The sequence below is a fragment of the Podarcis raffonei genome, chromosome 3, assembly GCF_027172205.1.
Source record: "Podarcis raffonei isolate rPodRaf1 chromosome 3, rPodRaf1.pri, whole genome shotgun sequence".
Classification (NCBI taxonomy): domain Eukaryota; kingdom Metazoa; phylum Chordata; class Lepidosauria; order Squamata; family Lacertidae; genus Podarcis; species Podarcis raffonei.
Window position 1 is genome coordinate 101222667 of NC_070604.1, and position 17099 is coordinate 101239765.

The window sequence follows — 17099 nt, forward strand, 5'->3', positions numbered from 1 at the left end:
TAAAGAAAGGGTTCTTGTTACTTTTGCATCTTGCATGTTTTGCTTCTGATAGTAAGCCCAAAATAGCACTTTCCATGCAATGGGGTCACATTTCTGCCACGAGTCGCTAGCACTTCTTTAGATTCTTATCTGTGGAACTGCATTATTGCCAGTTGATTTTGCATTTGTAAATCGGGCCTGTTTCTTCTTCAGTCACCATTGTATTAACTCGCTGGTGTAGGTGCTGAGCAGCTATCATAATTATCGCTTAAAAATATAATCAGTTGATAATTGCCAAATTTAAAAATAATACTGGCAGTGGAACATCTTGAAATGATCAGCAGTGGGAGATGTGAATCATACACCAATATGAGTAATCTAGAAATAGACCAGTGATACTTTGAATTGAGTCTGTGGTAGCAGATTCGCTTTAAGTACTGATTCCTGAGTAATTTCATCTTTCGGTTTGTTTTTGTGTGCCTTCATTTGATTATTACAGGAGTGTCTTTAAATGTGTTTCTGTGTTGCTCACTAGCATCATTTACATTCAATATTCTGCTCACGAAGAACACCAGTTGTAACTGGAGCAGGATGGTATGAGAGTAGGGGCATGAGCCAGAAATTAATGTTGTTCAGCAGGAAGGATCAGGCAGGTGGTGGTGGGGTTCACTTCCTCAAATTAATGAAACAATGGTGGTAAGTTTCATTCTATGGCTTGTATCCAGTCTAGCAATAAGAAACAACCCCCGTCAACACAAGGATTTCTGCTTATGCAACAGGGCTTCTCACTGCGCACCATTTAAAACCATTTTGGGGGTTCACACAACCCCCTGGAGCAGATTTAGGGGAGGGGGCAGGGCAGGTGGAGGACAGTTCCCGCTGCGCAAGAAGAAATCCTTGCGCTGATTGAACACTTACTTAGCGGTCCTTTGGATACAAGCCAATGTATTTTTGACCCAGTGACCTCAGCATATTCCAAGGGCAGGTTTTGAATGTCTACTTCATATAAGATATCCCCTAAGATCTCAGATTGTCATTAATAGCGATGCTCTATTCAAGTTGAGATTCTGCATTTCCAAAGATTAAGATTCTATAGACAATTCATCCCTCTTTCTTGTTCAGGAGCCACCCTTAAAAGAAAATTTTAAGTCTGATGTTTAGAGCAGCTTCAACTCAGCACTGTGTCGGATCACATTTGCGTGGCACTCTACCCATGAGATAGTCCGCTGGGAGAGGTTTTCATCAGTTCCTTTTGCAGAGCCCTGCTGTCCTCCTGAAAAAGGACAGAGGACCGCCAGCACTGGGAGCTCTAAGGGAAATTGGCAAAATCTAAATTCTAAACAGTTCTGAAATGTCCATTAGCAGTGAAGCTGTTTAAAGCTGCCCCTGTGTGGTGGTCCTAATACAAAGCCAAACGTGTTACAATTGAGCTTCAGAGCCTTTCCTTCTGTTGTGCATTTTTGCTGACTTAACATTCTATACTGTGGCATTGCTTAATGGTGTTAAGTGGACTGGCTATTTTTCATGCCGATTTTGCTGCCTTCCACTTTGGGCACTTTGTATAGAAGGGTTGGGGTATAAACATGACTAATGATATATTTGCATTCATTTCAAAACCCTTCACAAACAGAGCTTTAGAACGCCGCATGACTTTCCTTCTGATTATTTCTTTCTTGGCAGATGACAGCATTTCTGCAGCAAGTACATCCGATGTCCAAGACCGCCTTTCGGCTCTTGAACTGAGAGTGCAGCAACAAGAGGATGAAATCACAGTGCTGAAAGCAGCTTTGGCTGACGTTTTGCGCCGCCTTGCCATCTCCGAAGATCATGTCGCATCCGTGAGAAAATCGGCACCGAGTAAAGGTAAGGCAGGCCTCGAGTGTACATGGTTTGGCGTTCATTTGGGGGGATGTTTATTGATTTAAAAAGAATTTGAGAGCGGTGTAAAAAAGCACAAAGGGAAAAGAAAAGCTGATTCACAGAACACATTTTAATAACAATCATTAAAATATAAAGCAAGACAAAGATTAGTGAAGCTGATTGAGCTTGACCCAATGCACAATAGGAATATAAAAGGTTCGACGAAAGACGAATGGCAGACGAAATTAATTGACTATGCAGAATTAGATAAGGTGACAGGAAGGATTTGAAACCTGCGGGACCAGAGATTCTCAGAAGACTGGAATAAATATGTGAACTATTTGAAAAGCAACTGTATTCAACAGAATACGCTAGAACAGGGGTGTGAAACTCAAATTCATCGGGGGCCGCATCAGCAGTTTGGTCACCTTCAAAGGGCCAGTTGTATCTGTAGGACTATGTGTCCGCCGGCGCTGCTCGGCTTCCTCCGGCCTAGCTTCCCCTGGCGCGCGGGTTTTGCTTTCGTGCTCTCTTTATTTTTTTGCAGCAGCGACCTTGCTCAGCCAGCACCTGGCGCGCGTGGGTTGCTTGGAGGGGGGCGCGCACAGAGCGACCCGCGCAGCTTTCTGAGCCAACCCTCCTCCAGCCTACCTTAACAAGGGCCTAGGCTTGCTAACTTTGCGGCTAGACCTCGGTGTTTGTACACACTGCAGAAAATGTGCAGGACTTTAAAGGTGCAGCGACCCTCCCGCATCCAGCCTGCCTTTCTGGGAGGAGAGGAGGAGGAGGCGGCGGCGGGCGAGTCACCCGTGCAAGAGGGAAGAGCAAGCGATGGCCCAGGATCAGGCCTCTCCGATCAGGGCCAAAGGTGAACCGAGGGAGGGAGAGAAGGATCCCTAGCCTCGTGCGCAGCGGCGGCTCTTACACGCGCGGACCCTGCGATGGCGCAGCCGGTGTCGTGTGCTTTGCTCCGTCCAAGCGGGCAAAGTGAGGGCGGAGAGCTGGGAAGCAGTCCGCATTTCCCAGAAGCAAGCGCCGCAATGGGTACTGCGAGCCAGACAGGCCTTGACAGCGGAGGGCGGGCTCGATTCGGGGCTTGGCGATGAGGAGAGGGAGAAACCCGAAAGGGCACCGCGCGGCTGGGTTGGGTTGCAAATCAAGCGCGTGAAAGGGTTGCCTTTTGCAGAGCCGGACAGGCGCGGAAGGAGCGTTACTGCCTTTGTCATTGATAAAAGGGCTTGCGGGGGAAGGGGGGCGGCCCTTACGGACACCAGGAATTGCTGGCTACACGGGCCACATGATGAGGTCTGGCGGGCCGGATTCGGCCCGCGGGCCTTGTGTTTGACACCCGTGCGCTAGAAGGACTGCAAGAAGTTTTGTAAGGAGGAATATATGAAATATTGTAAGGAAGGCTATGATGAGAGAGCTAATAGATAAGATAATTAAAAGCAATAGTGAAATTAAGAAATGTAAATTAAGTGAAGAAATTGAAAAATTTTCAGATGTGGTTGATGGAAGTCCAAAAGATTGTATAAGATGTGAATTATGTTGAATGACTGTTGAAAATGATATATTAAAAAACTAATGTAAAAGGCTGCCTTAGGCAGAGTCAGACTATTGGTCTGTTAGCTCAGTATTGTCTGCACTAACTGGCAGCAGCTCTTCAGGGAAGCTGAGTGCATTTTTATTAATGTTCTTAATTGTTAATCATAGAATTGTAGAGTTGCAAGGGACCCCGAGGGTCATCCAGTCCAACCCCCTGCAATGCAGGAATCTTAACTAAAGCACCCATGACAGATGACCACCCAATCCTCTTAAAAATCTGCAATGATTCAGAGTCTACCACCTTCCAGCAGAGTCTCTTCCACTGTCAAACAGCTCTTACTGTCAGAAAGTTCTTCCTGAAGTTTAGTCAGAATCTCCTTTCTTGTAAGTTGAAGCCATTGGTTCGGGTCCTGCTCCCCAGAGCAGGAGAAGACAGACTTGTTCTATCCTCCATGTGAGATATTTGAAGATGGCTATCATATTTCTTCTCAATATCCTCTTTTCCACGCTAAATGTACCCAGCTCCCTCTACTGCTCCTCACAAGGCTTGGTTTCCAGACTCTTGATCTTCTTGGTTGCCCTCCTGCACACATTCTACCTTGTCAATATCCTTCTTAAATTGTGCTGCACAGAAATGGACACAGTACCCCAAATGTGGTGTGACCAAGAGATAATAGAGTAATTCTATGACTTACCTTGACCTGGACACTAGAATAGCATTAGTTTTGTTTGCTGCTGCATTGCAACATTGACTCATTTTAAGCTTGTAGTCTGCTAAGATTCCTAGATCCTTTTCACGTCTACTAATGGCAAGCCAGGTGTCCCCCTGGCTTGTTATATCACTATTCGCATAGCAGTCACATAGAATGAACATAGGTAGGGTTGATAGAGTGGCTGGGGAAGCCCAGCCAGATGGGCAGAGTATAAATAATAAATATTATTATTATTATTATTACTACTACTACTATTGGTCCTTTCCCCAAGGTGCTTACTTAGAGTAGGCTCATTGAATTAACTGGGTCTACGCTGAGTATGAGTAACGTTGAATAGCATCCTAAGTTCATTGGCTAGACTATGGCTTAGAATCTTCTGTAATTCACCGAAATTCTGTGGCAGCTTGCCAGCAGGTTCTTCACAGACAAGTTGGCATGGACGTTCCCTCAAGGCAGAGACTCAGAAAACCACAGACGCGCTTTCTCTAACACAACCTTTCCCAACCTGGTGCCCTCCAGATGTTTAGAACTGCAGTTCACATCAGGCCCAGCCAGTTTGGCTGCACTGGTTGGACCTGATCAGAGCTGTAGTCCAGAACATTTGGAGACCACCAGACTGGAGAAGTCTGCTCTAAGAACTAGTTTGTGAGCTGTTTTCAACATGATACTGTTGAAAATGTATGAAGCCGTTCTCTATCTGGACAGAATATTTGTCCATCTGTCTCAGCACTGTCTATTGTGACTGTTAGTGGCTCTCTAGAGTCTCATACAGGCATCTTTCCTAGTCTACCTGGAGATTTTGTGACCTTTTACATTCAGAGCATGTACCGTATTTTTCGCACCATAGGACGCACTTTTTCCCCTCCAAAAATGAAGGGGAAATGTGTGTGCGTCCTATGGGGCGAATGCAGGCTTTCGCTGAAGCCTGGAGAGCGAGAGGCATCGGTGCGCACCGACCCCTCTTGCTCTCCAGGCTTCAGGAAGCTATCTGCAAGCCTTGCAAGCCCGGCGGGAGTTCCCGCGGGCTCACAAGGCTTGCGGGCAGCAGCCTGCAGCCCCGGCGAGTGTTCGCAAGCCTTGCGCGCCCGGCGGGAGGTCCCGACGGGCGCGGGAGGCTTGGGGCGGCAGCCTGTCACCCGAAGCACGGGGAGCCCTCCGGAGGGCTCTCCGTGCTTCGGGCGAGTGTCTGCAAGCCTTGCGCGCCCGGCGGGAGGTCCCGCCGAGCGCGTGAGGCTTGGGGCGGCAGCCTGCAGCCCGAAGCACGGGGAGCCCTCCGGAGGGTGCCCCGTGCTTCGGGCAGGTGTGCGCAAGGCTTGGGGCGGCAGCCGCGGCTGGGGGGGGGAATAATTTTTTTTATTCATTTCCCCCCCCCAAAAAACGAGGTGCGTCCTATGGGCCGGTGCGCCCTATAGAACGAAAAATACGGTACTCTACTGCTGAGTTGTGTGCCTTCCTCGTAAAAAAATATGAGAAAAGCTAGCGCTAGCAATGAAGAAAACAAAGTGTGTGTGTTGGGGGGTGAGGAGAATTTTAGAAGAACCTGTAAAATGCAATTTGCAGATTTTTTAAACAAACAAACAAACAGTAATTTTCTTTTGCAGTCTTGCCACAAATTAGCAGTTACTTCACTGGAAACTGTTTGGCACCTGAGAGTCCCAGGTGAATTTTATTATGTTAAAAGGTTGTAACTTTTATATTAAAAAAACCACCCAGGTCTTGTTGGCTCTCTGTAGGCCATCTCCTGGCCAGACACTCTTCTTTGAAACCTATGGAAGGGTGTCCTGATACCTTGGTCCTCCTATGGGCTTTCTGGCATGTACAGGAAGCTCAGGAGTGTTGTGCACTGGCAAAAAGGGTTAAACACGATCACTTAATAATGTTTTTAAGAATAGAGAAACCCTGTCGAATCCAGTTTCCCGGTTTCCCACAGGCACCTGAGGGACCACTGTGAGAACAGGATGCTATACTAGATGGGCCATTGGCCTGATCCAGCAGGCTCTTTTATGATTCCAGGAACCCCTCCCTGAAAACTTTTCACTGTAGTTCTGCCCTCCTGCCCTCACAAAAGTGGGAGGGAAGGAAACAGCCCTCCATTCACAGTTTCATGAATGTGTGGGTTTTGTCACAACATTATTTAAGGTATCTCTGTTGATCAAGGAGTTAAGCTATTATGTGTGGGGGAAGGGGTGGTTATTTAAAAGTACTTTGCATCTAGTTTAAAGCAGGCCAAACAGAATGAATATAGTGAGTTGGCTGAAGGCTGTAATCCCACCCAGAAAATGCTTTTGATGAAGTAAGATGATATCATAAGAGGATCCATGACAAGTACGTGAAGCAAGATGGCATTTATAAAAGCAAATTTGTTGTTTTAAGAGCCATTAGCAGCGTTCTAGTGCCTTTTGTTATTGGCAGCAGTTACACAGAAATTCTTATTCCAAAGTAGAAAAGCATAATAAATGTTTGGGCCATTAATTACAGGAGCAGCAGGCTTTTTCAAGGTCTTAAGAATTAGATGGGTAGCATGAAGCAATATTGTAATCTTGTGTGGAAAGTGCATTCAGCATTGTGGGCCACAATTAAAATATATAATATATGCAAGGCTGAATGCTTCTTGGGTGTTGGTTTTTAAATGTAATTGTCTTTACATGAATGCCTTGCTTGCAAAGCCACTCACGTGTTGTTCATGTTATATTCATTCTGCACATGGTCCTTGTGCTGGCAGCTTCTTGTAGCGACACAAGAGCTCAGTTCAGACGTCACACCAAGCCATGGTTTACATGAACCATAGTTTAGAACCCAAACCATGATTTGTATTTCCAAACTAGAAGACAAACCAGAGTTTTGAACTGTTTGTCTGTTTTGGTTTTCCGTCTGCTCAGCTCTTCTGCCGGCAGAAACAGCTGTACCATAGAGACATAATTATGGCTGTGTCTACAGTTTGTCAGTTCAGATGTCAGTCATGGCCACCATACTTAAGATTCCTTTGCCATGGTTTGGCATGATGCCCAAAGGAGCAAAGAAAGGGAAGACAGGTTTTATCTCAGACTGCTTTAAAAACCAGCCATGCTGTTTGGCTGATTGGAAGAAATATAATTCCTGTGGCCAGCAATGCTCATGGCAAGCCTTCAGGAAAAAAAAGAGTTCAAGAGAGAACTGACAATTCTGTTTCTATTAGATCCTTAAAAAGCAGATGGGTTGTGTTTTTTTGAAAGTCTCAGTAAAAGAAGGATTTTATCTTCTGCAGCATCAATGCAGCAAAAATTATTTCTGGAAGCAAGCACATTTTAATTTATCCAAATGTCATTGTGAATTTTGGGTCATCTTATGTAGAAACAATATTTATTTGAAGAAAACTAGAGAAAACTGAATGGATTCAAAATTGATAATACCCTCTGCCCTCCCCCCACTCCACCCCAGAAAACACTTATAAACAGAAAAGGTCAATTTAGTTATTGGTGTAGATTTTACAGTACTGTACCTAAACAAAATAGGGTGCAAATACTGTGACCAGGAAAGATACTTGAGGATTCTGAAGCAGCGGTTATTACTTGCACATTATCGATGGAAACCACTTCAGCCACTGTGCATTTAAACTGAAAATACATATTAAAAAATTGGAAGCAGAAATCTTGCAACAGAACATTAATTTGGAGGGGAGGGGAGCTTCCAGAAAACTGTCTGGCAAATCACAGAAGTTGGTCTAGGTCCAGCAATATTTCAAAGTGATTCATGCATGATTAGCCAGTTACCCAAGTCCAGTTTGGGGAATCTTGGTGGCCTGGCCACGGTTCAAGCTACCATCATGGCTGAGTGTATTGTCTAGAGTCTAGACCAGTCATTTACCTCATTGACTGAACATTGCAAGGGCAACAGAGGGCCCTTTAAACTCTTTGGATTGGCTGGACAGCCCAAGGTAATCCGCAGGTACTCCATGAATTTACCTACAATGCCCACTTCTCTCTTGTCAATCAACCAGTTGGAACATCAATTACGGTCAGTTTCACATGTACAAACGTCACATTTCGGAATGTTAGAAACTTGGTTTAAATTGCCTTTCCTCAGTCTGGTGATCTCAATATGTTGCAAGACTCTAACTCCCATCAGTCTCTGTCAGCATGGCAATGGTCAAAGGTTATAGGGATTGTAGTCCAACAACATCTGGAGGCACCAAGTTGGTGAAGGATGGATTTTTATTCAGCACATTGTGTTTCACTGCATCAATGGTTGCAGAGCCTTGTTCATTCTACAAGTTTTCTAAGGATGCAGAAATCTACATATGCAAACCAGAAACCTACAGTTCCCATTTCCTTTCTTCCCTCTTTTATCGGTTGCCTTAAAATGGATGTGTATGCATTCTGTGAAGTACTAAACTGGAATGTTGGGACGAACAAACAAATATGGAAGGAACAAAGTGCTAAGTTCAGTTTTATTTCCTCATTCACACTGAAGGATTGTTTCATCATATGCTGAAGACTCAAAGTCTGTTTCTTTAGGGGTGATTTTTTTCAGTACTGAGTGTTGTCTTGTTTTGTTATGATGAAATAATTTTAATTAATCTGTCTTCACCCTCTGTTTGTTTAAGTACATTTTTTCTTCCGTGTCCTTCTCAAACCCCATGACTTTTCAGTTCCACCTGCATGCAGTTGAGATCCAGGTCTAACCTTCTCTCTTTCACTACCCCAAATTATCCCCCTCACCGCAATTCTGCATCTCTGGTATTTCTGCTTTGTTGCTTTGTTGTTGTCTCAAATGCAATCTGTGCAAGACTTAGCTTCCCTTAGTTTCTCCCAAGCCTTCTTCTCCTGTGCACATTCTTTATCAATTCCTTGGCATCCACCCTGTGGAACAAGCACACAGCCTTGACTTTAGCTTTGATTGCTTTCTCTCTCTTGCTTTCATTACCCATATCCAGTCTGTTGCCAAAACGTGTAGCTTCTTCCTTTTACAGCACTGCAAAAATATGGCCCTTTTTCTCAGTCACCTCAGCAAAAACTCTGGCTTCCTAGCACCTAGACTACAGTAATCTTTTCCTTTCCTTGTTATTCTCTTTCATTGTTTCATCCTGGTCCCTCCCCTTCTATCCAGCGCTGTCCTGAAAAAAACAGTTTGCAGAGACCTCTCTTTTTTCTTTGATCATACGACACACTGTCTTAAATGCCTTCACTGGATTTCTGTCATCTGGATCCAGCACAATCCCCTATGTCCTTGCCTTCAGAGTTCTCCATGGTCTTGACCGAAGTCTCTCAGCCCTTGCATCCCAATATATCCCTGCACCTGAGCTTCTCTCCTCCAGTTCTACCATCCTCCAGTGGCTAAGGATCTCTTTCTTCAGCCAAAAGGCTTCATACTTTTCTTTCTTGCTGCCTGTACGCTTGGAACTGTCTCCCAGAACACCTGTCTTGCTTTCTTCACATTTTCCACGAAGACCTAATGTGTAACTGAGCTTGCAAATAAGCCTAAGTAAGTGTAATTGAAATACATTGCTATCAATGTGCAGATGACATGCATCTCTGTTACTCCTTTTCATCTATGTCAGGGAAGCGAAGTGTCTTGGAAGAGGGCAAGGAGCTGAATGAGTGCTAATAAATTGAAGCTTATTCCAGACAAAACAGGTGTTCCTGGTTAGAAGAGAGGCGGATTCTGGGTTTGTTTTGGGATGACTTTTAATGGATAAAACTAATTAGCACAAGGATTTCTGTCTGTGCAATGGGACTTCCGCTCTTTGTCCAATCTCGCCCCCCACCCCCTGTTCTGGGGAGGAGAGGAAGTCCTGTTGCACAGACAGAACTCCTTTTGCTTAAACCCTTTATTTTGGATGGGGTGTTAATCCCCTTGAAAAATCAAGTTTATAATCTGGAAATGATCCTGGATTTGGGGTACCTTTTAGTCTTCTAAATTTGCACTTAGATTAAAACGACAAGGTGATCTCTTAATAGGTATTTAAGAGCTAGTGTGTTGTAGCAGTTAGAGTGTTGGAACAGGAGCTGGGAGATCATGGTTCGAATCCCCACTCATTCTTGAAATTTACTGGGGGCCTTGGACCAGTCACTACCTCTCAGCCCAACCTACCTCACAGGGTTCTTGTGAGGATAAAATGAGGAGAAGGAGAACTGCGTACGCCCCCTTGAGCTTCTTGGAGAGGAGGCAGGATATAAATGAAATAAAAAAATTTTACTCCAGCCTTCCACAGGTGTACTCTTTTGTAGTATTTTTTCATGAAGAAATTATTTACACATGATAGGTTCCTATATATCCCTACCAACAGAGGTTCATGCAGGTGTGTATTACGCAGTGGGAAAAACAGAGGGAGATCAGCAGCATCTCTTGTTCCTGCTAGGATGTTTTGCCTTCTGGAAAGTCTCGGAATGTCAGTATTTCATGACTTTTCCCTTCACACTACAAAATGTTGGCACTTGCATAGTATGCCAGAAAACGACAACCTGAAAGCAGCGGAGGAGGAGAAGGAGGAGGAAGGTATACTCTGGCGCTTGTGGCTGCCAGCGAGATAGATTGCACCACAGCTGGTGTCTGGGAAATGCATTAGGACCTCATAGGGTGTCAAAATATATGTAACATAAGACTGCAGGCCCGGACTGAAAAGACATGTCCACAGCACACACAATGGCACTAGTTAGAGACTGCTTGGATTAAGCCTGCATTTGAAGGGCAAGATGAAGGCTACTGCGCCCCCTCTGAAAAAGCTGCTTCCAGGCTGAAAGCCTAGCGTAATGCATCTGACCCCAGAGGAAGATAAATGGACCAGCCTCTCTTGCTGAACGTGGAGGCAAAGAGCTGAGAGTTGGCTTAGATGGAATCTCTAATGGCGAAAAATTCTTTGCACTCTGTGTGCGGAGAATAGGAGAGTATAAGAATGTGATATGTTATCTGTCTCCCACATAAGCACCGTTTCTGGAGATGCAAATGTGTGTCACAGCTGGATGGAATTGTTTTACAGGAGAAGTACAGCCAGGGTTCAGTTTACATTTGAATGAATGTACAACTTTTGTAGTGACTTTGAAACTAGATGGCTCCCCCCCTTCTTTTCTTTCTTTTTTTAGAGAATTTCCTGTAATATCAGCTAGAAACAGAATATTTACATGTTGATTTGGGGAATATGTTGACAAATAACCAAAACCTTTTTTGAGTAATGATCTATGGTGCAGATTTACCCCCCTGCAAATTGCGGTTTTAAAATGAAAAGATCTCTCCCCTTCCTGTTGTTCAGTTTCCTTTCTTTATGTGCTTTAACGTTGCCTTATCCGTACAAAGGCTGTACCAGAAGAAGAAGAGTTTGGATTTGATATCCTGCCTTTCACTCCTCTTCAGGAGTCTCAAAGTGGCTAACATCCTCCTTTCCCTTCCTGCCCCACAACAAACACTCTGTGAGGTGAGTGGGGCTGAGAGACTTCAAAGAAGCGTGACTGGCCCAAGGTCACCCAGCAGATGCATGTGGAGGAGCGGGGAATCGAACCCGGTTCACCAGATTACGAGACTACCGCTCTTAACCACTACACCACACTGGCTAATGCTAACCAGAGTTTTCATTCTTAGCCAGGGTGCGTACCCCGGTTTCAGATGAAGATAGAACTTCCTCAAAGTTTACAAGGGAAGAAACTGAGGAGTCTTGAACCTACCTCCTCACCCTTGTGGGGAACCCCTGGTAGTCTTCTGCATTGAGTTTAATTATTTTCTAAACAGTCACTCAGAATTAGCATTTTGCTAACATTTAAATTGATGAGAGAGAAAGGATTTTGCACAGATTTTTGGAAACTCCCCAGTATTTTCTAAAGAATTCCGTAAAGAATGCACAGGGAGGTTTCATGCAAGCATTTCTTGATCAGACCTGTGTTGGATTTGAGAAGCTGGATAAAGCCACTCATTGCAAATGGATCTTGCAATGGAGAATTACTGGTGGTATATTTTATTCTTAACTGCTCCTAGATGCTAGAGGTCGGTGGCCATTTAGTGGCTTCAGAGATGCTCCCAGAAGCAATGGGATGGATAGTGCCAGAGTGCTTCTCTTTGGATTTCTTTTGTAATGACATGGAGAGAGAAGTGGATACCAGATGCTTTGGACACTGCCCAGGAAGTATGAAAAGCGGAAGCGCTTCTCATTCACACTTACAGCTGCCGTTTCTATTTTAATGTAGAAGAGCCTACATTTGTTTCCCTTTTGAAGAAATTATTTGTGAACGTAATAAAAAAAATTCCCTTGATTATATTTTTCAGCGAGTATGAATTATGGGTAAAATGATGGACTTCTGATTAAATGTGAAAGATGCTTCGATTTTTGTTTTTAAAAATTATTCATAGGATGAGTTTTGCATTAACACACATATAGAGGCCATCAAGTTCAGATAGGGAGTTGGGGTGGGGAGATGATATGAAACAGACCAGTTAATCAACAGTTTATGTGCCTACAAAATTGAGTGTTGTGAAGTATGTCACAAAGAAAATAACAGACCTGACAGGCCCTGTCCCTACAAAACTCTCACTCTCTCAACTGACAGGATCACACCAACTATCTTAACCGTATGTCATGCACAGTGCCCCCTGATGTCTGAGTGCACAGTGCAGGTATCTGTGCAAAGTCTTCTGGAATCTAGAAGGGTTCCAGATTTTGTGGACACCGTCATGCATACAGCTGTATATGTGAAAGCTTCCTCATTGCAGACATGCTAAATGTGTAGGCATCAGGAGGTGAGGCAAGCTAGCATTTGCTAGTAAAAGCTAGTCAGTATGGCTGATCTGTTCATGCTCTGATGGAACATGTGCTTCTTATGAACAGTGCTAATATTTTTAGTTAATCTGTGGGGTTGGTTGGACCATCAGCCGCTCATGGCAGACAGCATATCGGAAATTATGAATCATAGGCTGGAGCAGTACAGTCATACTTACTTTATGATAAAGCTAGAGAATCTGATATCCCACCCCGTGCACTGAGTTTGTGCATTTGTAAACATTAATTAAGGAAAGCAAACAAGTACATTTTACACCCCCGAATATACTTTTGGTGTAGCAGTTTTTCATTAAGGAATGCAATGCTACTATTATGCATGTGCATTGGCGCTAAAGAATTATTAAAGTATAGTAATAGCCATATTTATAACATATGTTACGTATCAGGGCAGTTGGGGATTTGGATGGCAGATTTGTAGCAAAGTGGAAGCTTTAGGGTATGAAAAGTGAGGTTTGGTTTTTAATAAAGTCATTTAGTGCGTAGCCACGAGGTACTGACAGCTTTATTTCCCTTTTCTTGCCTCACCCTTATTATGTATGACCACCCGGTTCCCTTAATCTCTGTCAGTTCTATCCCGACTCTTCTTGATCTTTCTTCCAGTCCTGTGGCACTGAGCTGTCTTAAAGCTTCCAAGGGTTCTCATAGTAGCTTTCTAACGTACCCTGTAGTCCTCCTGTCTGTAATTTTTCTGTGTATCTAAAAATGCATATTCACCGTTGTTCTCTAATGGCAACCAGTTCTGCCCATAACAGCTTGTAGCCTGCAAGTTCTTTTCTGGGTGCAAACATTCTCAAGTTGTTCTAGAGTGAAGATTGTAAGATTCAGGTCAGTTCAGACTGTGAAAAACAAACAAACATATTTTTTATCTCTTTGCAAAAAGGGTTGTGGAAAAAGAACGTTTAATTACAGATAATTAAAAATGCCATTGCAGGCAGGCACAGTGTTAACTCTTTTCTAAACTGAGAGGGGAAATGGAGCAGGTAGGGAAAAGCACATTGTGGAAAAGTTTTTAAGAGCTTAAAGGAACTATAAGGTAATTGAGAAGCTGGGATTTTTGTGAGGACAAAGGCAAAGCCCAGAGGAACCCACAAATGTTCTGTTTCCCAAAGAGCAATGTTCATGCATTCTTGCAACAAAATTGGCCTTAATCTTTCTCTAGCCATTTCTGTTCTCTGATTATGTGCCTGTAGGAGCAACATAAAAGGTTTAAAGAGGGCTTTGTCTAAATCTATGTTATCTTTCATTCACACACACATACTTGACAGGTTTTTAATGAAAGGGGTCTCTCAAGCTTGGCAGATATTATTCTATGAAAATTATCAGAATGGAGATGGAATCCATTATCTGTGGAAGACATTTTCACTACTTTGATCTCCAGCAGTTTGGCTCTAATCCTCATTGCCCAAACACAGGATCTCATTTTACATTCAGCTTGCATCTGGCTCCTGTCCTGAGCCAAAAGATAACACCGAGAGCTAGTCTAGCTGTAATGGTTCGTTCTGGTTTGGCAATTTACATGCAGCATAAAATCAGATGGTTGTATGTATAGTAAGTGCAAAAATGTTACTGTGTTAGGGCTGTTTGAGATAACCAAGTTCCGTTTGGACTTTCATAAACGCCCCCTGCAGTGGTTACACAAGCTGGATTGCTCAGTTGTTTAGAGCATGGTGAAGGTTGCAGGTTTGATCCTCATAAGGAACAGCTGCAATGTTCCTGCATTGCAGGGACTAGAGGGTCCTCAGCGTCCCTTCCAACACTTATGGTTCTATGATACATGCACATGGTCATTTGTGGTGGCTAATGCAAATGGAAAGCGTCACCAAGGCATTGTAAGATTGATGTCATGTAACATATCATTCCAGAGGGCTTATTTGTCTGTATAAATGCTGCTGACACTCAGCAGAGTGTAGCCAGGTGTAGAGCACCTTCTTACCTGAAAATCCCCTTTAGAATAATGACTTGGGTCTCAGCATCCTTGGATCATGCTTCTCATCTTGGAACAGGGCTTCCCTGCTTTCCATCCGGAGTCTGTTGGATCAAGCCAATGGCTCATCTATTCCAGCATCCTGTTCTCATAGTGCTCATCCAGATGCCTACAAGTAGAACTTGAGTGGGAGATCACTGTCCTTTCTGTAGTTTCCAGCAACTCCAACCATGAAGATGGAGCATAGTCATTGTGGCTAGAAGCCATTGTGATAGCCTTAATCCCCCATGAATTTGTCCAAGCTTCTTGATGGTCCTGTTGTGCGCCTTCCTGGAAACCTTTGGATGAAGGGCCATCTAGAATTATAAACAAATATTTGCAAACAAATCACACAACGCTACCTTTTATGCATCCATCAAGTAAAATCTATCACCCAGGACAATTTGTTCTGTTGAACATCATTTCAACACAAATTTAGCCCTTTTCAGGTAATTCAGTGTGACCAAGTGAGGGGAAAATTGATGCGGGAGGCAGGGAGCTCGTGTACCAGCCCTTCCCCCTCCCGAAATTATGCCTACTGGTCTCTCCCACTCCATTCCCATCTCTCACGTATTTAACATAAAGGTCAGATGGGGGCTTGTAAGCATGTTTAGCTGAGCAACCTTAGAAGCCTCTCCCCAATTAGGAAGCCTTTATTCTTCAGTTTATATGGATGCTAGTGATTTTAGGATAAATGAGAGGGGAAAACATTGACATCTCCCCCACCCCAATTCTTTCCTTTCATCAAAGCAAATTTTATTCCTCTTGAACATCTGATAAATGCCTGTTTCGGTTCTGAATTTATATATTTCCTGTGAAATTTGAAAGCATGTTTTTTCTTTCTTTCTGTCTGACAGGAAATTTAGAGCTGTGGTAGTTGTGTCCCTCCCATTCACAACTCCATAGAACTGGCAGCCTCTGAGGTATTGATCTATTATGGTAATGCAGAATGGAAGGGAGTTCACCTACAGTTCAAGGGCGAATGAAGCGTCTCAGATATAGTTTCTGCCTTTCTGATCCCTGGGAAGGATCTCAGAAATAGTTTCATTAATAGTACTCGATGGCACCCAGCCAAAATTTCCTCAGGTTGCTGCGTGCAAAAGGAAGTTGCTTTCGCTCTGAAGTGGCCAGGGCAATTCCTGTTCTCATTGAGCAATGTCTGAGCCCAAGTGACTGAGTGCACATCAGAGCTGTTAAATTATGTTCATAACATTCCATGTGCAGTGGTAACATTTAGACATTAAAGAATAATATCATTCACCATACCTGGCATTCTCAACATGGTGTCTGTGGGCATCACAATGCCCACAGACACCCCCTTGGCACCCGGCAATGCCCCTGGTCCTTCCCAGTTTTTAAATGGTTTTCTGAATTTCCAGTTCAGGGAGGTGGAGTTGCCTCCTTTTTTGTGTGTCTTTGTGTAGCTGCTCTGCCTGTTGGGGAGCTGTCTTTCAAACTTTCTTCTTTGAAATTGGTACTTTATGGTGCCCACAGCAGTTTGTTAGATTGCCAAATGTGCCATCAGACTCAGAAAGTTTGGGGACCCCCTACTAAATATAAATATATTAGATATTGTTGCCATCTCCTTATACAACAGACAGGGCAGTACAAGCTATTAGTGTACATTCCTACGTATTCATTGTCATCAGACCATATTAAGTAAATAAATGTAATGGCGAGCTGTCACGATCAGGTTTGCAGTGGGAAAATATTGCTATGGACAGTAGCTCATCTTATTAAACTGAAGCAGTATGTTAATGATGGTGGTCATGAAATAAGAGCCATCTGGTGGCCAAAACCCATGGAGGGTTTTGAAGAATAAGTTGCAAGGCCAAGTTATCAGAAAAGAGAGGAAAAATGACAAAGACCTGGAATCTTTTCTGTAGATGACAATGTACTCTGTCTTCCATGGAGTCACAGTGCTGGGCAAGATGCATTTTAGTCTGACTTAGTGTGTGTGTATATATAAATATATTTGTATTCCTAGACTTCACTTTAATTGTAATCTTGCTCTCTGATCTAGAGTATGGGGGGATCCTTTAAAAATAATAACCCAAAACAATCAAATGACATCTGGCAACCTGATGGTATTTGGTTTATTTTTATTCCTAATGATAGTCTTTGAAGTTAAAAGAAATAAACTTTAAAGTTAAATTTATCATTTCAGTATTTTATACATCAACAAATGCACTCCAAGTTCTGGTCAACAAGTTACTTGTTTTGTTAACTATGCATGTATAGAGTTTTGATTATTAGTTTCTACAGTATTCACATCCTTTGCAGAATAGGACAATGTTGA

At 43.4% G+C, this 17099-nt stretch overlaps 1 protein-coding gene across 12 annotated transcripts in view; it reads left to right on the plus strand.

Annotated features, from left to right (window-relative positions):
- Positions 1-17099, plus strand: part of EML4 (EMAP like 4) — a 161727-nt gene that overhangs the window by 84738 nt on the left and 59890 nt on the right. For all 12 annotated transcript variants that reach the window (XM_053383308.1, XM_053383313.1, XM_053383309.1 and 9 more), the window contains one exon: positions 1660-1842. In XM_053383308.1, the coding sequence (XP_053239283.1) occupies positions 1660-1842 (183 nt within the window). The remainder of the gene's footprint in view (positions 1-1659; positions 1843-17099) is intronic.